This window comes from Malus sylvestris, chromosome 2 (assembly GCF_916048215.2).
Source record: "Malus sylvestris chromosome 2, drMalSylv7.2, whole genome shotgun sequence".
Lineage (NCBI taxonomy): Eukaryota > Viridiplantae > Streptophyta > Magnoliopsida > Rosales > Rosaceae > Malus > Malus sylvestris.
In genome coordinates this window covers 10,327,143-10,352,048 of record NC_062261.1, presented here as the reverse complement: position 1 = coordinate 10,352,048, position 24,906 = coordinate 10,327,143, and the positions used below count along the sequence as shown (strand labels likewise).

The following is a 24,906-nucleotide window of genomic DNA, read 5'->3' as shown; positions in this document are numbered from 1 at the left end:
GAAAAAAAACAAGAACCTAAATTATAAAAAGTGCCAATATAATTCTTAAATTAACTTAAATTATTACTAAGTTTGATTATCTTCATCTTAATTTTTAATTTTTTTGGTGTGGTCCTGCTTTTAGTCTAGGGAACTTTAACGAAAAGTTCTTGGTACTATTCATTTTAACGAAAAATCACATTTTTATACTAAAAAGTCAATCATGGTATTATTTATTTTGCACTTTATTTTGTCCTTATCGTTAAAACTCAAAGTTTTCAAATCATTTTCATTAGTTTTCCTTTTAGTCTAATTTCTATTTTTATATTTTAGGTTTGTGGAAAGTGTGGAAATTGAGGAAATGTTTGGTCAAATAGTGGTAATAATAATGAGGGGGAAGTCCTTGTTTGGTGGTGCATGAGGTTAGTAATCAGTTGCTAGATTTTTTTTATCTTCCTCTGACAAAGGGACGTTAACACTCAGTGGTTTACTATGTATATCCAGAGGATTTCCCTAGTCAATAGTATAATATCTATTTGGCGTTCTGTCTCAACGATATAATGTTTTGTTAAAAAAAAAAAATTATAGATGATGTTGCCTCATTGATATAAGACGTTCTGGTTGTTTGTGCCATTACAACTAAGTTGCTATAATACTGTAGTGTACGAATGGTCGTAGCGTGTGCTTTGGGAAGATATTGTGTTCGGAAAATAAGCATATATTTCATATGTGATAATAAAAATGAAGAGACATTTGAAAAACAAAATTCCTCTACTTATATAATAACATATAATATAATGGCTCGTATTCCGGACACAATGAAAATCTCTGGTGTGCTTGGGGTAGTAGTATAACTACGAGCAAGCAATCTACTAGCCAAACAATGTAAAAGTGCATTCGCACCAACTGCATCGCTTCAAATGAAGGAAAACTACTGGTTTCCACTTTTAAGGGGGGATTGATTTATTTATTTATTTATTTAATTTTGTTTTGAAAACTAGAAACTCGTTTAATAATTTTCATTTGAATAAACTTAATCTAGTAATCAGTTGCTAGATTTTTTTATCTTCCTCTGACAAAGGTACGTTAACACTCACGTGGTTTCTTATGTATATCCATATACATGTTATAGATGGAGGATTTCCCTAGTCAATAGTATAATGTCGATCTGGAGTTCTGTCTCAACGATACAATGTTTTGTTAAGATAAATTTATAGACGACGTTGCCTCATTGATACAAGACGTTATGGTTGTTTGTGCCATTATAACTAAGTGGCTATAATATTGTAGTGTATGGATGGTCATAGTGTGTGTTTGGAGAGATGTTCAATATGTCTGGAAAACAAGCATATGTCACATGTGATAATAAAAATGGATGAACACTTGAAAAAAAATATATTTTTCTACTTGTATAATAACATATAGTATATCGTTTCATGTTCCGAACATATTGAAAATCTCTCATGTGCTTGGTATGGTAGTGTAACTACGAGCAAGCAATCTACTAGTCAAACAAAGTGAAAGTGCATTCGCACCAACTGCTTCGCTCCAATGAAAGAAAACTACCTAGTTTCCACTTTTAATCGCTGTTTGATAGTTATTTTATTTTTAATTCTTATTTTTACTTTGTTTTGAAAACTAAAAATTCATTTAATAATTACCTTTAATTTTCATTTAACAAAAATTATTTGAGTTTTCACTCGCACATTGTTACTTTTGCTAATAAAAAAAATATAATATCACACATCGTTGCTTTTGCTAGTGATCCAACGGTTGATTTACAATTTTACATCATCTTGGTGTGCTACATGCTTCAGTTACTAATTACCATGCCACTTAGTTAGGCTAATATGATGAAAATATGCATCATTTTTTTTAATACATCAATATTTTTACACCAAAGGGAGCAAGAGTTCGATTAAGATACATAATGGGCACCCTAATTTGGTATCGAATTCGCCATCCACGAGATTCAAATATAAGACTTCTCACTTCCAAGTGAACAAGAATATCACTTGACCGTAGTACTAAGTGATGAAAATATGCATCCTTCTTCATTTTTCTCTTTTCCTTTACCAAACCTACCAACCCTCGACACAGAGCATCATGATCATGCCACAATACTTATCATTAGCCAGACTATCTTAACTTAATACGAATGTACAAGGGGTTAGGTTAATTAATTGAAATATTGAAATATGCTATTTTGAGTCTGATTTTCGTGGATCTAGTTTAGGTGATTAAGGTTTTCAGGTCGAGTTTTGAACATTTAGGGCACGAGGAGATTCTCTCTTACAACTAATTCATAGTCTCGATGATATTATTTGATCATTTAGCTTTGGTCACATGGCGGGACTTGAACATTTAGCCAATTGCCACAATGAAGCTTCTCCCTCAATGTAAAGAGAAACTTTGGTATGACTACCTTATTAGGGCAACTTTTACACAAGGTGAGATTAGACCGCATAAGATTCTTATTCTTTTGTGCAAGATATCATACGAATGACATGATCAGACAACTTTACAAATTTTATCCTCAATGTAGGAAGAGGATCCTCTCCTGAGCTCAGGATGGGGATCCTACTGACCACGAAATCCGGGCCGTTCAAATTTAATCCAACGGCTTCAAACAGAGGGGCCCTCTAAAAGTTATAATAATTGCAACCGTTGGATTAAATTTGAACGGTCCAGATTTCGTGGTCAGGAGAATTCTCATCCTGAGCTCAGGAGAAGATCCTCTTCCCTCAATGTATACTTTTCTACCACTTAATTCAATACCAATCCAATCCTAGTCACATCCCACTAGTCATGGGGAACATTGCTTATTGTAGAAGACAAATAAGCACACAGCTAAAACTGCGAGGCTTAAACTAATTAAACAACTCTTGTGCTGTAGCTGCTTGATGATTACATTGTTCAATAAATTCAAGCTTTTGACTCATGAGACATGAAGATTTTTGAGCCTTAACATTTCTACATTTCTCATAAATGAAGATCTCAATTTACAACAAAACGCTAGTCCTCTTTCTCTCACTACTCCTCTCACTTCTTGTCTCCAAAGCTTGCCATTTGGTAGACAGACAAGCACTTCTACATTTCAAGCACAACATTGTTTCTGACCCTTCAAAACTGCTGCATTCGTGGTCAATCTCCTCCGATTGCTGCTCCGCTTGGGAAGGCGTCGCGTGTGAATCCTCCGGCAGAGTTGTAAACGTCTCACGCCCGGGGCTTGTTTCCGGCAATGACTTCCTGGTCGACACGTATATGTCCGGTACTTTGTCCCCTTATCTTGGAAACTTATCATTTCTTCAACTTCTTGACCTCAGTAATCTCAAGGACTTGAAGGGTCCAATACCACAAGAATTTGGGAAGCTATCTCACCTCACTCATCTCTTCCTTGATTCAAACATGCTCATTGGCTCGATACCAACAGCATTTCGCTATCTTTTTCGATTGGAGAAGCTCTATCTGGGTAACAATTACATATCTGGTGTTGTTCCCTCCTCTGTTTTTGGATCTTTGAGCTCTCTCTCGGAATTAGGCCTATCCGGAAATCGGTTGTCGGGCCAAATTCCAACTTCAATAGGAAAGTTGGTTTTACTAACTAAGCTTGATCTCCATGCAAACAATATCTCCGGAAGCATTCCAATCTCCATTGGCAAGCTTAAGAGCTTGACATATCTTGATTTATCCGAAAATCAGATAAGTGGAAGACTGCCTCAGTCCATTGGTGCACTTTCGCAATTAGTCCTGCTCTATCTCAATCATAATCAGCTCACTGGAAGCATTCCTTCTTCGATTTCCGGGCTTAATTCTCTGCGGTTTTGTCAGTTATCCCAAAACAAGCTCACAGGTGCTTTGCCAGCATCACTAGGCCAGCTCCCAAAGATCGAAAGGCTCATATTCGAGAACAACAAACTTTCAGGAAAACTACCAGCAGCCATTGGCCACCTTGCAACTCTCACTGACATTTTCTTCTCCAACAATCGTTTTACAGGCAAGATTCCTTCAAGTTTTTCCAATTTACATAACCTACAAACACTAGATTTGTCGAGAAATCGACTCATTGGTCAAATTCCTCCTCAGCTTGCAAAATTACTTAGTCTAGACACTCTGGATCTTTCATTCAATCCACTGGGATTGGTTAGTGTACCAAGCTTTTTTGCAAGATTGAAACTTTTTCGGCTATTGTTGGCGAAAACCGGCATTGAAGGGCTGCTTCCGAATTGGTTATCTTCATCATCTGTCTCCATACTTGACTTATCAAGCAATGCCTTGACAGGCAAGCTGCCTCATTGGATAGGCAACATGACTAGCCTTTCATTTCTGAACTTATCAAACAATGGTTTCCATTCATCAATCCCAGCAGAATTCAGAAACCTTGCACTTCTGATGGATCTTGATCTGCATTCCAACAAGTTCTCCGGCCACCTGAGCTCGATATTTTCGAAACAATCCCAAAACCCTCTTGGACAATTCAACTCCCTTGATCTTTCCAACAACATGTTCACCGGCCCGATTGATGAGGACATCGGAGAAATTCCCACAATGGCAGCCATCAAAAGTCTAGTTTTATCAAACAACCCCTTGAGAGGAAGCATACCGAAGTCATTGGGAAAACTGAGTGATTTGCAGGTTCTAAAGCTTGCGCATAATCGGCTTTCGGGAAGGATTCAATCAGAGCTTGGAGATGCCAGAAAACTTACTACACTTTCTCTTTCAAGTAATAACTTGAGTGGAAATATTCCAAAGGAGGTGCTGAATTTGAAAGACCTTAAAGAATTTGATGTTTCTAGGAACCATTTGAGTGGGAAAATTCCTCCTCACAAAGCCATTATTCCCGTTTCCGGTTTCATAGATAACCCTGGCTTGTGTGGAGTTCCACTTCCTCCTTGTAATCACTTTTGAAGTTTTGGCTTGAGAATTTAAAAGTTTAGATCTTTACTTTTTTGAAGGCTTCATTTTTATGTCATTGCACACTCGAAACGTAACAACGTCGTCAATCGACTAGTTAAACTCACTTTTGAGTCATCTTTTACTCAAATATTCTTCTGAAACACTCATCTAACATACCAACCATCCATGAGAGTCGGATTTAGTTTTGCGAATGGCGGCTACTCACGAGATAGACAATGACTTCGACATTGATCGAGACCATGTTCTGTATGAGTCTTTGAGAAACAACACTGCTATCGTAAGTCCTAACGGCTATATTTCCACCCCCCTGCTCCACGAGTTTAGGGTTTCAACTTTCAAGCAAAGACTAATAATAAAGCTCCAACCCCTATATTGGAGCACCATGTGAAGTAGGTATTTGTTGGTAATATAAAACATATATATATATATATACACACACACACACATATATATGTATAGTCAGAAACCATGAGGAAAGAAACGAAAGCAGCTGGAGGCCATATTCAAAACTTACGTCTGGTTCTTCTGTTGTTTGGAGATTTGGTGTTTTGTGCTTGGCTTATGCTGCATCTACGATCCTGAGACAGACAGTGCTGTAAACCGGCCACAAATTCCAAACAGTGAATTGCAAAGTGAGTTAAAAACTGAACGTTAAGCTGATAGGAGGGCTTAGGATGTTGTCATTGGTTTTGAGGATATATGCCCTTATAAAAGTGGGGGTGTTTCATAAAGGACAAACCAGCGTGCACTTGGAGAGGCAATTGTGGGTTAGACAGGGTTGGTTAAGGTAATGTGCTCGTACTTATTCATATAAGAATAACTTATATGACACGAGTACACTGTCACCGTGACGTCTCATGTCAATGATATATAGACGCGTGTAAATTTTTATACACATAACATGTTATCATTAGGATTGAGACATTCATCTTTTCATCTTTTGCACTCCTCCTCCTCCCCTTAACGAACGCAATTGGAGGAAGAGAGTTACTAATTAAAAGGTTAATTTATTTATTGTTCACAAAATAAATTAAATGGATCGTGTTACAATCTTTATTACAATTGTTGACCAATGATTGACAAGCAAGCACCAGTGGTCTAGTGGTAGAATAGTACCCTGCCACGGTACAGACCCGGGTTCGATTCCCGGCTGGTGCAAAATTCTTTGTTTTTATATATATTTTTTATGTTGGTTTTTTGTCTTCAGCTTTTTTCAATTAAAAGTGCTTCTGCTGATATGAGAAAAAGTGCTTCTGCTGACATTAGAAAAAGTTCCCTTCCTCCCTGCAACTTGCATTGATAGCTTCAACTTTTATCATCTCAACAACTTGAAGAAGAAAATAACAGAGAATATGCTGTAAAATAATTGAGAACAACACTTTGAGTCCATGGCTCCTCCCTCTTGCTTTATGCACTACGCATTTTCATGCTATGTATGCTTCCTTCATTATTGTCCACCTCCTCCCTTGCCCCTTTTTTGGTTAGATTTAGGAAAAACAAATTTAAGAGCATGGCCCTTGTTTTTAATGGGCAAACTACATTTGCTATTGTCGCAATCTGACATATTTGTAGAAATAACACATTAAAAAGTACAAAAAGAGAAATTACGACACACATGTCAGTCTGTGATTGACAAAAATGTATGATGTTCTACTTCCAAGGAAAGGAGCCACGTTTCTCCCACAAGGAATTAGTCAAGTAAGCCTTACTTAAAGACTAGTTGAGTGCACCTTAAGGACATACATAGAGTGCGAAAGTCATCTTCCAAATGTACAAATAATTCAAAACTGTGGAACGGTAAATGGGAGGCTTTCTCTAGTGCACACCAAAAGTACATATTTAAATTACACACGTGTATAAGAACCATAAAATCATGTAATTTAATAACTTTTATTCAGATGTATAACTTAAATATGCACCAGAAAAAGCTGATAGTACTAAATAGTTTGGTGAAATTTGATTTAGAGTTCCGAAGGCCCATGTTAGCAGTGTGCTCACGATCATTCAGTCAGTCTAGTGACATTCAATCTTTTATTTTGTTAGAGACGATGTTGAATTCAAATTTCAAGAACGATAGTTTGCGTAAACATGTTGATAGTGAAAACCCATACACAAGAGGAATATTAACAAAGTTAACACTTTAGACTTGAGACTACTTACTCCAGTGAAATCCAATTCATGATACCTCATCTTTACCAAGAGAAAAAGTGTGAAAAATAGCATTGTTGGATTCAATATTTCCTACTAACTAAGAGATAAAAAGATTTACCACTTGTATATGAAGAGTCATGGTTAATTCAAAAGGGGTTGAAAAACTTAATAGACCTAATGAAGGAAAGTTTTCTCAGTGTGTTGGTAATACAGCTCGATACACCAAGTGACATAATAGAATTGGTTAGAAACTTGAAAAAAAAAAATTCTAACCAATTGTATTATTACACTTGATGTACCAAATTGTGTTCTTGGCACATTGAAAAATCTTCCCTAATAAAAGGAGGATTCATGACCTTTTTCAATTGACAAATTATCTATATAGACATTTTCATTTAACCTCCCTTCTCCATCACCAGCCAATAAAAAAAAACACATTACATCAAACAACTAGTTATTGGACCATATTTTCAATGGATTTGGATCCCATCTGGATCTAAATTGTGGGGATCCTAGAGATCCTCACATCTTAGTCATTCTTTGTGCATCGTGCTGTCAGAAATTATTTGACCTTTTTTTATTTAAAATTAAACACAAATAATACCTAACGAAAAATGACTGCATGATATATGATGAACGGTTAGGATGTTAGGATCCCTAGAATCCCGCCAAAGTGGATCCAAAAAGGATCCTCTTCCATTTTCAATTACTTCTAGAGTAGTGTAACATAGCATATAGTCTAATCTACATTTAACAACTTAATTCACATATTTGTCTTTCAATTCTTTATTTTATGCTATTTCATTACGCACTTGTCATTCAATTTTTTTTCTTCCAAAGGAAGGACAACTGGTGGCATTATCCACCATTTTAGAAGGCTGAGAAGACTCACAGAGGCATTTCAACCTCTCTTGACTACAAATCTGGCTTCCACACCAACAGTGCAGTGGGACCCTAATACGTCGAGAGTTAATTAATAACTAAAAAAAATAGTTGAGTGGGGTATCTAATTTATGAAGGTATTATGGTTGGGAACTTGTTTTGGATGGAGTAGAATGAAACCGTAAGGAGAAGGACACCACACTCGGACACTCGACGTGAGTCACCTTCCTCTTCCTTGGAAATTTCACTAGATTCCGTACTTTGTGTTTGTATTTTCACTTCTCCACTTCTCACTTTCCCGTACCATCATCACACTCAACGACAGGCAACAGGCAACAGTACGTTCCAACGAGAGCAGATTCGAGGGGAAACGAAAATGATAAAAAAAAAAAATAGAAGAAAGAAGAAAAGAGAGAGATAAATTTGGAGTGAGAGGGAAGGAGGGAGAAAAAAAGAAAGGAATGAGTTTGAGTTTAAGTTTAAGTTAGTATTGAGTTCAGTTTTTAAAAATAGTATTATCAAACAAGTTTTTAAGATCTAAAACTTGAAAATTGTTTTTGAGTTTAAAAAGTTAGATTCAAGTAGAGTACCAAACAAGTCCAGAATTTGTTTTTTCCTTTATGGAAGTAGGCTATGAATGATTTTGAGTTGTGCTATTGAGAATGAATCAACCAAATAAGATTTTTTGGCCTGACACTCAAAAAGTGCTTGAGTTAAAAAAAATGGATTTGAGTTCAATACCAAACAGACCTTAAACAGTTTTCAATTTTTTTTAAAGAATTTTAACGAAAATCTTTTGGTGCAGTTCATTTTAATGAAAAATCACATTTTTAAATTAAAAAGTCAATATTTGTATTATTCATTTTACCCTTTATTTTGTCTTTATTGTTAAAACTCAAAGTTTTAAAACTTTTTTCATTAGTTTTTTTTTTTTAAATACAACGGATATCATTATTCTTATTTATACCAAAAGAAAGATGATTTGAACTCAAAACGTAATGCGTTGAAAAAAAATGCCGTAACCAATTCTAAACTCTCTCCAAATTCAAATGATTTTTTTTTATAAGAGAAGAACAATTTTGATTATGTCATTTGTAGATAAAATGATCCTAAGTTTTAATGCAAGAGAAATAGTTCAGCCACGAATCTATATATCATATGTAATAATATAAGTACTAAAAATATGTAAAAACAGTCTACGTGCATGTTTTCAGACACACTGAGAAATAGACCACATGGTACAAGTATATATTGTCTTTAATCACCCAGTTTATCCTTGTTGGGCTCCATTCACCAAGGAGGGGACAATCCCCATTAAATTGAAGGGAGTTTTTACGAAACACTTTCGGTACTATTTATTTTTAACAAAAATGATATTTTTACTCTAAAAAGTCACTCATGTTATTATTTACTTACAACACATTTTTGTCATTTGGATTAAAATTCAAAGTTTTAAAATTTTTTTTATTAGTTTTTCTTAAATTGAATTTTGAAGCCCACTCCTTTTTTTTTTTTTTTTTTTTGAAATTACAAAAGAACGTTACCATAATTTGGAATTTTCAAAATTCAAAATTTAAAACCAAAATCGAAAAAAAAAAGAAATAATAATGGAGAGAGAAACGACCGATTTTATTGGGCAACGTCACCTGTCCAATAGTAAAACGCCACGTGAAGAAACGACCCTGGGCGGCTGAAAACGACCGGCGGGAAGTCTCGGAAGCCGGCTCTCTCTCTTTCCTCGTCTCGTGCATGGCTTTTACCATTTGGTAAACCTTCAACTTCTGGAATCTCGCATACGTATTTGACCGTCTATACCCATTTTTGTCTTTTCATAAATTAAAATTGTTGATTTTAATTTGAAAGTTACCAAACTACCCCTGCCGCTCACGATTATTGCGGTTGCTGAGTCACTCGGCCACTGAAGTTACTGAACTTTTATTAAATAGGATTTGGAACACGTGACAGCGAGAGTGGATTTGGCACTAAGTGCAAAAAGGGATTTGAAATAAAATCAATGATTAGAACGATAGCTAAATCAAATTATAAACTTTGGTTCTAATCCAAGAGGATTCTTTTGGTGAGGATCCGAAGAGGATTTTGATAATCTGTAAATTGTGTCCGTTCATCGTATATCGTGCATTTTGTTTTTATCAGATATTGATCATCACAAGAGGATCCGACGAGGATCTGGAGTCGGTTCTAATTAAATTTGGCCTGACACCATTTGACCTAAATAGATGAGGTGAATAAGATTATTGAGTTGATATAATCAAGATTTTTTTAGTACATTTTTTCGTTGTTTTATTGAATTCACTTGTGCTACAACCAATGTTTGAAACTTTTTGATGCAGTCGATATTTACCTAAAAATATAAAAAAAAATCAAAGAAAGATATGGATTTCCAATATAACAGTTAAATATCGAAGGACTGGTATGTGACATTTTCTAAATTTTTATTTTTAGTTTTTACATTTTTGAGTAAATATCTATCATTTTTATCGAAAACAATTAATATCAATATCGATTTTTTCATAAATTTGCATATTAATATTTCTATCAATTCTGATATTTTAAACACTTATTAAATTACATATAACTGAGAGCAGCCTTGCGCCTGCCTCTTGCCTTTAGGTTCAAATCCACATCTATGTAGCTTATGGTAGTTCAGTAGATCACTTTGAAAAGAAAAAGAAAAAAAAAAACCTATTAGATTTATTAACCATCAACTACTTAATTAGTAATATCACGTAACAAATTAAATGTCACATTCCGGGCTGGGCCCCCACCACATTTTGGATTCGACTCTTCTGTAGCATGATATTGTCTGTTTTGGGCTCCAACCACGCCTTCACGGTTTTGTTTCTGGGACCTCACATGAGAACTTACTAGTGGGGTCACCCATCATGGGATTGCTCTCGCGCAAACTCACTTAACTTCAGAGTTCCAATGGAACCCAAAGTCAGTGAGCTCCTAAAAAGCCTCGTGCTAATTGAAGGTGGGTATGTATATATAAGGCTTATAGGATCCATACCCTGGACGATGTGGGATGTTACAATCCACCCCCCTTAGGGGCCCGACATCCTCGTCGGCACACATCCGGCCATAGATTGGCTCTGATACCAAATTGTCACATCCCGGTCCGGGCTCCACCACATCCCAGGTTCGACTCCACCGTAGCACGATATTGTCCGTTTTAGGCCCCGACCACGCCCTCAAGGTTTTGTTTCTGGGAACTCACACGAGAACTTCCCAGTAGGTCACCATCATGAGATTGCTCTCGTGCAAACTCCCAAAAGGCCTCGTGCTAATTGGAGGTAGGTATGTACATATAAGGCTTACAGGATTCATAACCCTGATCAATGTGGGATGTTATGCTAAAACAACCACCGCCTAATTAATATAACCTTCTACAAGTAAATCAAAACAAACTAAACAATAGGGGACCGACGCGCTCAAATAATATCACATAACAATAAGACAGGAGCACAAAAATTAACTTCAGCTTCAAATTCGGACAAATGGTAGGGTGAGAGCAAAAGAATAAGGAATCATTTGAGCATGTATATTTAATAATTTTTGGTTTGTGAAAAGAATCATGAGAGGAGGGAGACTTGGAGACAAAAGCTGGGGCCATGTCATTGACTCATTGGTACGTATCATCATCAACTTTCTCTGGCTTTGCTTCAAAGCCATGTCTGTATGTTGGTACTCTTACTGCTGTCGTTGAAGAACTTGATCATTGTGGGTTCGTGGATTGGGTTTCAGAAGGGCATCGTATAAATTTGGTCGTACCAAAATGGGCAGGCATTTGATGGATTATAAATTATATTTTAGTTTTTGAGTTTGAGTTTGTTCCTGTCCGCATAAATTTACTAACTGTTTCCATTTCTAAGAAAAATATCATATTTCATGGTTGGTTCTTTCATAAATTATTGTCCAATTTATGTAGGGAGTATGATTTTTTGGGGTTAAAACACAAATACTCTGGCAATGCATCTAGTAACAATTCATTCATACTCTTTAGAAAAGCGATATTTTTATGAGGATGGTGGAACGAATATAAGGCACCTGTCGATTAGGAATGAAAAATGATAATTGCACACTGTTTTTTACTTTTGCACGTTTTTCTTTACTTTTGGTCATTGAATCTAATAAATTAAGAGAACTGTTATTAACACTCCAAAAATCTCATTATACACTTCAAGCTTTCTATATTTGGAGAGAAAAATATACTTTTGAGGAGTGTAGAATGAAATTTTTGGAGTGCCAACAATATTTCCTTAAATTAATCAATATCAAACATGAGTCTGTAGGGGAAGAAAGATTGTGTGTCTTTCATTTCCATTTTTTTTTTTGTCAAACATAAACGTCATTGATAGATGAAGATGTTACAAGAGATATACATAAAAACAAGTTGTAATTAGGTCAAAAAGTCAAAGAAACCTAAGCAAAGCACATAATGACTTTATCAGACTCAGTTCGTTGACAAAAGTCGTCATCGCCACAGCCATCGTGCATCTTGCCATTCCATCACTCAGGGGAGTGAATTTACCATCAGCACCAACAAAAACCAAAGGCTCCAAAACAAAATACACATACAAAGCAACCCCAAATTAAAAACAAAACAAATCCCTAATTTCACAACATCTAAGATCCACAACCAATACATTAAATTTCTCCAAAAAACACTCAACCAACGAAAGAAACAACCAAACCTAGCAACCATGTCCACCACTTGATGATCATCAAACCAACAAAGCAAGTCGACAAAACATAATCAAAATCGCAAAAGGAGGTGGCGTAGAGACCCAAACCACCAAAGTGGTTTTCACATCTTCATATGAGTGAGCGACCACTTACTCTCGAGGTGGGTAGCAAACACAATGGCTAGATAAGTCTTCTCATTCGAAGGCAACCATATAGTAAGCAATTGGAGGAGTTTGCCGCCTACCCATAGAGTCGTAGACCCAAAGGGAGTGGGCGGCATTCGGAGGGTTTTCTCACAAGCGGCGCAGTAGGATTGTTTGAATAACAGAAATATGTGTAATAATTCATCTTCTTTCTTTTCTTTTTTCTTTTTTGTCAAACATTAATTCATCAATTTAAACTTGTAAATCATTTAAGAAGTGATTCTCGTATGTTCGTTTTAACTTTTATGCATACCTTTTTATTTTATACATCTTGATTCAAATGATAGAAATAAATATATGGGTCTACAAAAGAAGAAAATGAGTGTATCTCCATAAAGAAGAAATCAGGTGTACATCAATTGTTGCCACACCATTATTACGATATTTGAAAAAAATCAAACTCATCTTTGATACCAACACACCAACGCATTGTTACTCGAAGCCTCCAAGGGTTCTTGTTCTTGTATTGTATTTAACATTGTTCATAGAAAGTGATCATGGTTCTGAAACATGCAGATACGACGTGCATTTATTTTATTATTTGTAAAATATTTTGGCTTGCATTTCGCATCATTGTTCTAGTGTGCAAAGTAATATTCGAGAAAAATGAAATGTTAATTAGGGTAAAAGTGAAAAAATAATAATACAAGAAGCCTAGAAGGTTGACCTTCTTGCATGATAATTATTAGTTTAATTTGACAGAAAAATCAATTTCAACTCAACCCATAGAAAAAAAATCAAAATCATTGAAAATTATTAAGAAATTTCAACGAGAATTGTCAAAATGATAGCTTGGTACGTTTGTGCCAATACTGACGATTGGGTATTGGATTAATTATGTGCATGCTACAAGTCATCTTGACAATGATAAAACATTAGTGTGTAGTTATCAAGTGTGTACAAAAATTAGTTCATAAGGAATTGTCTCACTTAAAGAATAATCAAAGAATAAACATAAAACTAAATAACTTGTCGATGAAGGTAAATTTGGACTGTTAAATAAAACGAAATTTAAATATAATCAAATGTATAATCACACTATTCTCTTTTTGTACGCCTTTCTTTCAAATCAATTAATGTTAATTTCCTCAACAAAAAGAAAATAACTACACTTATTATAATCTCTTTCGTTTCTTAAAATTTTAATTAAAACCTGATGAAAAAGGGTTGTCGAAATAATTAATTTGAAACTACTAACTAAAACGAGATAAAACGATTATCTGCCAAGTGCAAACACATGAAATCTTTTCAAAGTCGTTAATCAAAATGAGATCATTACGCACATACTAATTTAAAAACTGAAATATAATTTAACGGCTACCAAAAATGTCAACTTTAAACCAAAATCTCAACCAGTTTAGTGAAGATTTAAGTCGCATTGAATTCCGTGGTACGCTCTGAAACGACAAAGTTTTGGTGGGAAAAAAAATTAAAAGAAAAAAGAACAAAAGCAAAGCGTAATTTAGGGGTTACATTGGTAATAAAGCACGAAAACAAAGAGCGCGGAAACAAAAACTTCAAGTGATTAACCAAGATGAGCGGCGATCAACGCGGTAGGCAGATTATGTAATTTAGGCCAAAGTAAGGGGTAATTTGATTTCGTTGCTTATTAAAGAAGAAAAGTAAAAAGGTAAAAAGGAGGAAAATACAACAAAGGTGGCTGTTTTCCTAGGTATTGACGAACCCATGAATTCCCATGGAACGAACGGTCCGAACCAACACCGTGTAATTCTTATCCAAAATTAAATAAAAAATTCGGAAAAAATACACTAAAATGGAAGTTATAAAAATATGGGTGGTGCTTGTGGATATGATGGCCTACCGTATTTTGTACAAAACCCAAACAAGGGAGAAGAAAATATATCTGATTCAGCGGTACCCGATTTTCGTTTGGTTAAAACATGTTTAAATCCGACTTATAGTTTCTCATAAAAGCGTGAACAATATGTTTCTATAACGAATGTATGAATAATATGAACAAAACATTGTGACTTGATGTGGATGATTATAGCTCATTTAATTATAACATGTAAATTCATTATAGGACATTAATCATTACGTTTTTTTTAATATAACAACACATTACGGGATTTGTGTTTGTCATATTAAAAAATTTATGGGCTAAGAGCTCGTTTATAAATACTTTTAAAATAACTAAAAACGTTTTTGATAAAATTGATTTTGGTGCTTTTGATTAAAGTACTTTTTCAGTATCTACTTAAATTTTTTTTTACTAAGAATTTGTTTTAAAAATATTTTTATAAAAATCACTTTCAGTAATTTTAAACAAGAAAATAACATTTTTCGATTTAATTGTTTTTCCTTTTAAAAACATTAATTGAAACTATATGATTTAATGGTACAGAGACTGGAGCCATTTAGTACTATGGTCTGGTGGTATTCCTCTTCACTTGGAAGTGAGAGATCTTAGGTTCGAATCTCGTGGATTACGAATTCGAAACCAAATTAAGTTGCCCATTGTGTGGCTTAGCCGAACTTCCCATTCCTTTTGTATAAAAATATCGATGTATTAAAAAAAAAGGGTACAAAAACTAGAAACGTATCCAAAAAGGTGTAAATACAAAGAACATTAATGGGTGGATGTATAAAGTGTGAGGGTGCACAAAGAAAAAAAAGGTAATTGTTTTTTTAACAAAAGATATTATGTTCATTAAAGGAGAATGGTAAGCTTAGCTTCACAATAAATTAGTAATAATGTGGTTTAAATTCGCTTTTGATGATATCAAACTTAATAGTGAAAAAATTAAAAGAGAAACGGGCACTTTTAGTAATAGGCCACGGACGCTTCCAGCCCTAATTCAATGCTTTACCAAACTCACCCTCCCCTTTTTATTCCAATTCCATCCCTCTCCCCCTTTACTTGTTCTATCCTTTCTTCTACCTCCACCTCTCCCCTCTCTCTCTCCTCCCACTCTCTCTCTCCTCCTCTTCTGCTCTCCTCCTCCCAACTCTCCCCTCCCCAACAGGTACTTAACAACAAAAAATTGAGATTTCTTTTCAAATTGTATGAAAAAAAACCGAAATAATTGAAAAAAGAATGTTGCTTTATTTTGTTTCTGGGTTTTTCTGGTTCTGTTTTCATAGGTTGGAACTGAAATGGAATGCGTGGAAGCGGCTCTGAAGACTAGTATTAGGAAGGAGATGGCCGTGAAGGCGGCCGGCCCGCAAGCGGTGGTCTTTGACGACTTGTTGTGGGGCGGCGCCGTCGTCAACGGCCAAAATGCTTGCGACGATTTCTCGGTCGACGACCTTCTCGACTTCTCGAACGAAGACGGGTTCTTTGTAACGGAGGGCGAGGAAGAAGACGATAAGGAAAAAGTCAAGGCCTTTGTCTCTGTTTCTCCCCAGAAGCAGAACCAGGAAACGGAAAAGTCCAATTTGTCGGAAAAAGTTGAACCGGCGAGCGAACTCAGCGTGCCGGTACTTATTTTTTCAAATTTCCGTGTTCAGAATGGTGTTCTTTACTGCTTTTAGTGGTTTTTGACCAAAGCTACGTTTTTTTACAGGCGGACGACTTGGTGAACCTCGAATGGTTGTCTCATTTCGTCGAGGATTCCTTCTCGGAATTCGCGACGGCCCTTCCGGCCGTGTTCGTGCCAGAGAATCCCATGTCCGAGAAGAGACCCGACCCGGAAATCGCTTTCCCGGAAAAGCCCTGTTTCAAGACTCCGGTTCCGGCAAAGGCTAGAAGCAAGCGGACCAGGACCGGCGGCCGGGTCTGGTCACTTGGCTCGCCGTCGCTCACAGAGTCCTCGAGTTCGAGTTCGTCGTCGTCTTCCTCCTCTCCGTCTAACCCCTGGCTCATTTACCCCTCCACACAGAACCAAGAACCGGGTGAACCGGTCTTGTCCCTGGAGAAGCCACCGAAGAAGCCGAAGAGAAGACTGGTGGACGGAAGTTCGAGCCAGCCACCGCGGCGGTGCAGCCATTGTGGGGTCCAAAAAACCCCTCAGTGGAGAACCGGCCCAAACGGAGCCAAGACCCTCTGTAACGCATGCGGGGTCCGGTACAAGTCGGGTCGGCTCTTGCCGGAGTACCGTCCCGCATGTAGCCCGACGTTTTCGAGCGAGTTGCACTCCAACCACCACCGCAAAGTCCTAGAGATGCGGCGGAAGAAGGAAGGCCCGGGCACCCCCGAACCCGGTTTGACCAGACCTCCGGTGGTGCCCAGTTTTTGATTAGGAAGTAGTTCCACCAAAAAAAGGTTGAAAGATTAGTCAGCAAGTAGGGAAGAGAGGACAGAGTGAACCGGGGTTAGATTAAACCCGGTTCAAACAGGCCGAGTTAGTGTACATTTTTTCCGTTTATTGCATGGTGGTGGTGGGTGCGGCAGGTTTGTAGGGATGTAACTGATTAGGCAGCAGAATTTACTAGTTTACTTAATATGTACTTAATTTTAAATTATATTCTTTGTTGGTTTAATTTGCTAAATCCGTGTGTTTGTGGGATTTAAATTTAATTTTTCCCTAATTTTTCTCTGATTTTTAGTTTCTTTTTTTTTTTGAGAGGGAAAGGAGGATTTGGTGGTCTAACCGACCCTTTTCAAACCGCTCAACTTTTTTAATTTGGTGGCCGTTGGAAAGCAAAAATGTTATGAAGGAAGCGCGCCACGAGACGAGAGAGTGAGAGAAGGGTCCAAAAACGACATATTTTCAAGTGGCGTAATCTGCACGCTGAATGCTGAATCCTGACCGTTGGATTCGAAAGTGGGCGCTTCGTTTCCTGCAATGTTCTGAAAGAGTTGTGGGAGTTGCTTTTTTGGGTTTTGGTGCTGGTTTGGAGCCATCCCCATTTCCACAGTGGGTATTTGGACGTAACAATGAACTGTTTCAAGAGATATTTATCGGCAGGTTTGGTTGTTTGGTTCTGAAATTGTCTTCGGAGAGATAAAATCTGTCCTGGTTCGGTATATCTTCTTGTGTTTACAACACTCATCACGAAACTTGATCTACTCTATAACGAGAGAAACTGTTGCATGGTTGCCGTATATATTAGGGTAAATCTCGCATCATATTGAACCAGTGCGGTGTCGAGTGTGAACACAATGATGGTTTGGTCTACCCTCGGCTACATGAAATTTTCACATGGTTGTCCTACTAATCCACCTCGGGTTGAACAAGAACTGAGTTGGTTGAGATCAAAATGCAGAGCAATATGGGGTTTATGATTTTGCAAGAATTATCTTATGGATGACGTGATTAGATCAGGTGTTCAAACTCAAGTTTTTCTCCTCAGGAACGCAACAAATATTCTCGTGTTTATGGCTTTAAAGGCTACAATGTCAGGTGGGTAGAGGTCAGTCGATAAGGCAAAGACCTTCAACCAGTCACAGGCCATGTTTCGGAATTTAAATGAGGGTGCCGCGAGCACACACTTGAGTGGTGACAACCATAATTACCACCAAGCCATGACTCATCATTCCATGTTGGTAGTCTTGTTTACAAGCATACAGAAAAAGAAAAAAGTTTTCTAATCCTTTCTTGATTTCAAAACCGATACCCCTATAAATCAAATTAAAATACTTTGGTTTTGCAATACGAATATCATTGAGTAACTACAAAAGTGGCCGGTATTATTATTATTATTATTAATTTAACCGTAAAGTTCATTCCACTCCAACATTGCTATCATGAAAAGTAATTTTGAGAAGAATTTATTGATAAACAAGAAAAATACAATATGTCAAGAGGGACATGAGCCCAAACCCGGACCATTAAAATTGCCGGTATGTTAGCCCTAACATTAGTTTGGAACGTAAGAATGCCGGAAAAATTGTCAGAATTAAGTTAGACCAAAAGTTTGATTCTTTAAAGTTGTGATATGAGTCTGTGTTAATCATTTTATCTTGATTTTATGAGTGTCTAGCTTTGGTTTCTTGAAACAACAAATGTCTAGTTAAAAGTTAACTTTATGTAAAGTTTTTTAGTTGCGGTTAAGTTTTATTACCATTATCGATCAACCAGACTGCACAAAGAATTACTAATTATATACACATATACCATAAACTCTATCCTCAAATTCTATAATTGCAAGTTATAAGAATTTTTTATAAAGAAATGCCAAAGAGATTATCATAATGTAAAACTCTCTATGAACTCTCGGTCATTTCATACTTTTAACACAATATTTTATAATGTTAATACGCAAATTAACGTTGAATAGTACATAGCTACAAACATCCTTGACCTTGAGGGATATGATAGGAGGAAGATGCATTTACCATTTCATATACCATTTCATATATATAATATGTTTGAGGGTACTAAAAACTGCAGAGAAAATTTTCAAATATTTAGACCTCGAACTTGCGTTGCTGCTGGCGGGAATAGGATGCCATGTGGGTTTCATATGGAATATCCAGTTTACATTGAGCATGCCATTTGTCGTCATTACTTGTACATCCATTTGTCCTCAGTCACCATTTATTTTTCTTTTAATTTGTATATAACTTTGCTGCTGGCCGGTTTATAATTTAATTAGACAGAAAAGATTAAACTAAGATTAAACTACATATTGTTTTTCTCTATACATATATAGTGGCACAATCAAGTTAATTATATTTTTAAATACTATAATATTGAGCTAAATATTGTTTTTTGTATAGCACAATGAGCAAGTTAATTATATACATTAAATACTTTAAAATGTAATATTATTAAAAGGAAAATGAGGGTTCAAAACTACTACAATAATTTAGGGAATGAAAAGTTTTGAATTCGGAATGTATGAGTTTAAAATTATTATATTGTTAAAGGGAAAATGAGGTTCGAAACTACTTTAATAATTTAGGGAAAAGAAAAGTTTTGAATTCTGAACGTATAAGTTTAAACTATTATATTATTAAAGAGAAAATGAGGGTTCAAAACTATTATAATCATTTAGAGCAGGGAAAAGTTTCGAATTTGGAACGGATGATTTTAAAACTACTATACTTTAAATACTCTAATATTGAACTAAATATTCAAACCCAAGTATGCTCATCAGTTGTACCCATCTCATTATTTGAATAATCAAATTCTAAATTCCAAGAAGAAGAAACCACATTCTTGTACTCAAGCACAGACATGACTATCAAGAGTCAAATATAAAGTCTTTTCTTGTTCTCGCATCTTTACAAGGAAATACAATATCCACTAATGTTTATAATATTTATAGCCATTTTTAAGGAATTGCCTTTGCTGGCACTCCATTTTCATTACTTCAATATTGAAGTGTAAATTGTTGCATGCTTACTTATTAGGAATGAGGGAAGTTAAGAATGACGGAAATAAGGATGAGGATTGGATAAGTACTTCCTCCTAATTGTGGAATCTTTACTTTAAGACGAGACCACATATTTTTATTTTTTATTTTTTTAACGTAAACGTATAGTAAGTTAGGAATTGCAATGGTTTACTTTCTTCTCATATACATTCATGGCAAAATAACGCTATTTGAATTTATTGATCACCTTACTGATCAACTCCCTAATAATGACGTATGCAATCTGGATTTGTTGTCCACCTTTCTGATCGACTCTCTAATAGAGGCATACTCCACTAACGTACGTGATCAATAATTAAAGTTCAAATATTATCATAGCAACATTTACCTAACAAAATCTTGTAGAATTGTGCTTTAAAAAGTTTGGCAGCAGGTGTAAAATCACATGGTTTCTTAGCCATAATAAGCATATGAAAATCGAGACGGGTTCTACCAAAATCAAACTGCCACAAAACCTAAAGATGTACGAAATACCAAGTGTGGGCAAAATGGCATGGAAAAAATTGGGTGCGCTACCAAAATTGTTGAGTGGCAATTACGTGATGACCATCTCCCACCAGTTCCAACCACTCTCAAACGTCTATAATAGTGCAACATTAAGGACGGATGCATTTGTCCACTTGTGTGGGACTTGCATGCCTTCGGGTTTTCTTAGGGTTTTGACCTTCTGATTCTGAGCCTTCCATGCCACAAAAGCTTTATGAAGTATCTTGACGTGCAAAATGAACATGATCATGAGCCAAAAAATGAACAACTGATCAAGTATATATAAGATCATGAGTTATACGTACCCTCTTATTTGAATCAAGTTTGATGCCTTTGATAAGAAAATTTGTCAAATTCCAAAAAAAAAAAAAAAAAAAATAGTATTCTTTTACTCCCAAAGGCCATAAAAACCAATGATGATGTTGATGATGGTGATGCAGATGTGTGGTTAGTAGTAATAAATTAGGTTAATTAAATATATTTATCTGTGTTAGAAATAACAAACATTCAGTTGTCAAATTTCTGGGCCGGCCTTTCACTCAAAGAGTAGTGATGTGGGGTGCATGGGATGGATTTGTCTCGTGCCCTCCATTTGAAAAATCCAAAGGCAAAAAGCTCCTCTCTCTCTCTCTCTCTCTCTCTCTCTCTCTCTCTCTCTCTCCCCATTATCTTCAAGAATCACCAGCCATTTGGTGGCCTTGTAGTTAGTTCTTTGCATGTACTACTTGTACCTGTTTGCAAATAGGAGTTTACTCATCAGTTCAGCAGCTTCAGCCCCATCCAAATAATGCATGGGTCCTGTTCAGTCTTAATACCTTGTGTTTATCTTTGCTCTCGGACTTAGAGTTACATTAATGAATTAATAATTTGAATGCATATGTGCAAGTTGATATTTGATTTTGTGTGGTGCCTATCTAGCAAGCCAAGTGGTAAGACTTTTTGGTAGCACGGTGGATACGAAGACATTATTGTGTAGTACTTGAACACGTTGCATGACATAACCAATCCACATGCATATTATAATATAGTGGTTGATTCAGGATTCATATCTCATGGGGTCATAATAGTGCAAAAGATCTTTTTGAATGAACCATATTAGTGAGGCATTTAGTTTATAACATTTGGTGGATGCTTGTCGTTATTTGTTTAGGTTATTTGAAAAAGAAATCTAACAGTACAAAAGAGTCCCCATAGGATTCCTGTAGGATTCTTATAGGACCTTCTAAAGCTTTAGTAGGGTCCCAGGACCCCATACGTCCCTTTAATGGAATTAAGATTCTCTTCGGATCTCTATGTCCGGAGCCAACGGACTGAGAAATTCAGACTGTTAAAGAGAGAGATCTGAACCATTCAAGGGCTTGGTTTTGTGTGGGTGGGCCAATGTGATGGTTTAATGAGGGCCGCACAAGTATAAATTGAGTAGTCCAGATTTTTAGGTCCGGTTGGACACAAAGATCCGAACAGGATCTTGATTCCCCTTAATGAATCCATCCTTGAATATAGTTTCTATTGGTTAAATTATAAAACTCATCCTCTACTCACTTATAACACATAATATGTGACCTAATTATACTACGTAGCATAGTTCGCGTACCACGCAGTTTCTGTTAACAGTAATGACCTAATGGGAATGCCAAATGCAATGAGCATTTCAATTTGCGAAGTAGGATGGTACGGTCATGGAGCTAAACAGGCTCCTACTTCGGATTTGGCTAGAAGAGAAGTAGATTTAACCACAGGAATGTCCCACATATATGAACCTTTCCTTAAATATGATCGAATCATGTGTTTACAAATGGTTGGTTTATAAAGTCAATATGTCCATAAAATTTGGTTATATATTATTGGTTTGATAAGATAACATCATCGAAGTTTTCAAGTCAATACTTCTAATTTATCGAGTTTAGAAGTCCAAATCTTGTTAAACAGATATTTCATCAGGAATTATTATAATAGCATAATTGTGTTACTATCACTTGAATCTGGCAATCTGCCATGTGCCTTTGCTGTCTACTACGACTCCCATGCTAGTCTGATAGAACAAAAAACTTTGTTTCACTATTTTTTCTTTAGGGGGTAATGTTTTGCTTGTCAAATTAATGTGGCCTATGGTTGGAGATGAATTTTAGACTCGTAATTCACACGTAACGTTTTAAGTTTGATTCTTAGTTCATGTGAATCACACGATGGTAGTCAGGAGAAAGTTGAAATGCCTTTATGAGTCTTCCTAACCCCGAAATGGTGGACTATAGTAGCGAAGCCACCAAATGGTCCCCCTTTAAAAAAAAAAATGTGAATACAACTTGAGACAGTCTACTTACCGGAATACTTATGCTTAGCACTCTTAAATGATAATGAGCATCACCACTTAGTTACCATTAGATGAGTTTAAATTTCGATGTTGTATGTAGTAAATCACGCTTATCTCACATAAAACATTGTGGTAGTGAGAAAAATGCACCGTCCAACTCATAATAAAAATGAATACTACTGGACCGTGATATTAGTTACTATTATGTACATATCCTATTTTTAAATCCGTAGTCCTATCAATCATTGAGCCCATTTCTTTTGGTTGTAAGCCCATTTAAGAATGGAAATGCCGAATGACCATCAAGAGAGATGTGACCCTAAGCCCTTTTTGGGATCAATGCAATCTTCATTTTATAAGGGTTACTTTGGGACTGTTTCTATATGAACCGTTATGCTCATAAGTGCTTTTATTAGACTGTTATTGTAAACATGTCGAAATTCTTATTGTTAAACATGTAAAGAAGTACTGGACAAACATAATCAGAAGCAATTTTATGTTTTTTCCGTTAACGGAAGTCGGAAGTAATGTCGATTGTCGAAAAACGCTTTTATCCCTTCAAAAAGCAGTTTCAATTAGGCTGTTAGACCAGAGTCCGCTTCTTCTTCCCAAAGCAAGGAAATCTTGGTGCACTAGTTGTGCTCTAATTACAGTGAAAAAAGAGAGATACGGAGCACATAAAGTGATAAGCTTTTTATTCATAGTTTTTCTCGCACAAGTGTTTTGGCCAATCACCAAAAATTGTCCAACACGAACATACACACAATACTCACTAGAAGGCTTTTTAAGGGAAAATTTCTCACGGTATATTTTTATGGCATTATCTCACTATAATGAAGAAAGTGATTTGGAGTCCAATTTCTTGCACACTTTTACAAAGTTGATGGTCCATGCAATGTGCATGGCCAACCCATTTGCATTTCCTCAAGGGTTTCCTTTCCTGCCTCCAATTGATTTCGGATGGCCGCCACAACCCCAAGGCCCACAACCTCCACTGCTGCCTCCTCCCCAACCCCAACCTCCGCCTTGACCACCACCACCTCCTCCTCCTCCTCCTCCACCACCACCACCACCCCCGCCTCCGCCGCCACCACCACCACCACCACCACCTCCACCACCGCCTCCACTTCCTCCACCCCATCCATGGCCTTTACCATTCCCTTCACCCCCTCCACCTCCGCCTCCTCCACCGCCACCTCCGCCACCGCTACCTCCTCCTTTGCCCTTTCCTTTTCCATGCCTTCTCTTGTGGCCTATACCTTTTCCTTTCCCTTTGCCAGCTCCACCAGCCCCACCACTCCCACCACCTGCTCCTCCGCCACTTCCCCCACCATGACCACCATTTCCACCTCCACCTCCGCCACCGCCGCCTCCACTTCCACCTCCATTTTGATAGTTCTTGCTTTTGTCCAAACCTTCATCACCAGATGAAGTAGTCAGCTTGTGGACAGCGGTAGTAGTAGCATTACTAATCGCAGCAATGCCACCATCTATTCCATCAGAACCTTTGATCCCACCAACCAAAGACGAACTCAACACAAAAGCAAGACCCAAAAAAACTCCAAACAAAACCCTAGCCTTAGTTTCCATCTTCTGCCTTATGAACTTGAGCTCAATGCAAAATCCCAAGTCATCCCCAACCCTCTTTATACTCTTTGCACTGATTGTACTTCCAAGTGGCAATACCAGTTGTCAATTGCTCACAACGAGAGGGAGTCCCCACTATAACTGACTGCCAATAAGTACCTGCAGCCCTAATCTTCCCACCCCTCCTCAAAAGGCTGCAAAAGAAATGATCGGTATTTATATATGATGCCGTGTAACGCAATTTGCAATTTGTCCCCCCTTTAATTTGCTCAGTGCGTGTCAATTTCTTTTTTATTTTATTAGAACAATATTCTAATAATCTAATTTAAATTACGGAGAAAAGTTTTGAACTTGAATTATATAGCTTTGTTTTGTTTGTAGTCGACGGATCACTATTGT

At 36.6% G+C, this 24,906-nt stretch overlaps 3 protein-coding genes and 1 non-coding gene across 4 annotated transcripts; 3 read left to right on the top strand and 1 right to left on the bottom strand.

Annotated features, from left to right (window-relative positions):
* Positions 1 to 2,851: 2,851 nt before the first annotated feature.
* Positions 2,852 to 4,923, top strand: LOC126586027 (LRR receptor-like serine/threonine-protein kinase FLS2). The gene has a single exon (XM_050250730.1). It carries the CDS (start codon positions 2,968 to 2,970, stop codon positions 4,885 to 4,887), a length of 1,920 nt encoding a protein of 639 aa, XP_050106687.1. The 5' UTR covers positions 2,852 to 2,967; the 3' UTR covers positions 4,888 to 4,923.
* A 1,060-nt stretch (positions 4,924 to 5,983) lies between these two features.
* Positions 5,984 to 6,054, top strand: TRNAG-GCC (transfer RNA glycine (anticodon GCC)). The gene has a single exon. It is a non-coding gene; the product is annotated as a tRNA-Gly (tRNA).
* Positions 6,055 to 15,623: 9,569 nt separating this feature from the next.
* LOC126613942 (GATA transcription factor 5-like) lies at positions 15,624 to 17,291 on the top strand. The gene is made up of 3 exons (XM_050281552.1): positions 15,624 to 15,826; positions 15,945 to 16,280; positions 16,367 to 17,291. Exons 1-3 carry the CDS (start codon positions 15,662 to 15,664, stop codon positions 17,036 to 17,038), a joined length of 1,173 nt encoding a protein of 390 aa, XP_050137509.1. The 5' UTR covers positions 15,624 to 15,661; the 3' UTR covers positions 17,039 to 17,291.
* Positions 17,292 to 21,287: 3,996 nt separating this feature from the next.
* LOC126601032 (glycine-rich cell wall structural protein 2-like) lies at positions 21,288 to 24,510 on the bottom strand. The gene is made up of 2 exons (XM_050267747.1): positions 24,030 to 24,510; positions 21,288 to 21,340 (listed from the first exon to the last, which is right to left on the bottom strand). Exons 1-2 carry the CDS (start codon positions 24,508 to 24,510, stop codon positions 21,288 to 21,290), a joined length of 534 nt encoding a protein of 177 aa, XP_050123704.1.
* Between the last annotated feature and the right edge of the window lie 396 nt (positions 24,511 to 24,906).

Excerpts from the sequence above, each read along its gene's own strand:
- LOC126586027 (XM_050250730.1), top strand. The coding sequence starts at position 2,968 with ATGAAGATCTCAATTTACAACAAAACGCTAGTCCTCTTTCTCTCACTA.
- LOC126613942 (XM_050281552.1), top strand. The coding sequence starts at position 15,662 with ATGCTTTACCAAACTCACCCTCCCCTTTTTATTCCAATTCCATCCCTC. Across the intron at positions 15,827-15,944 it reads AACTCTCCCCTCCCCAACAG|GTTGGAACTGAAATGGAATG; the intron begins GTACTTAACAAC and ends CTGTTTTCATAG. Across the intron at positions 16,281-16,366 it reads CGAGCGAACTCAGCGTGCCG|GCGGACGACTTGGTGAACCT; the intron begins GTACTTATTTTT and ends GTTTTTTTACAG.
- LOC126601032 (XM_050267747.1), bottom strand. The coding sequence starts at position 24,510 with ATGGAAACTAAGGCTAGGGTTTTGTTTGGAGTTTTTTTGGGTCTTGCT. Across the intron at positions 21,341-24,029 it reads AAGTGGAGGCGGTGGTGGAG|GTACAAGTAGTACATGCAAA; the intron begins GTGGTGGTGGTG and ends ATTTGCAAACAG.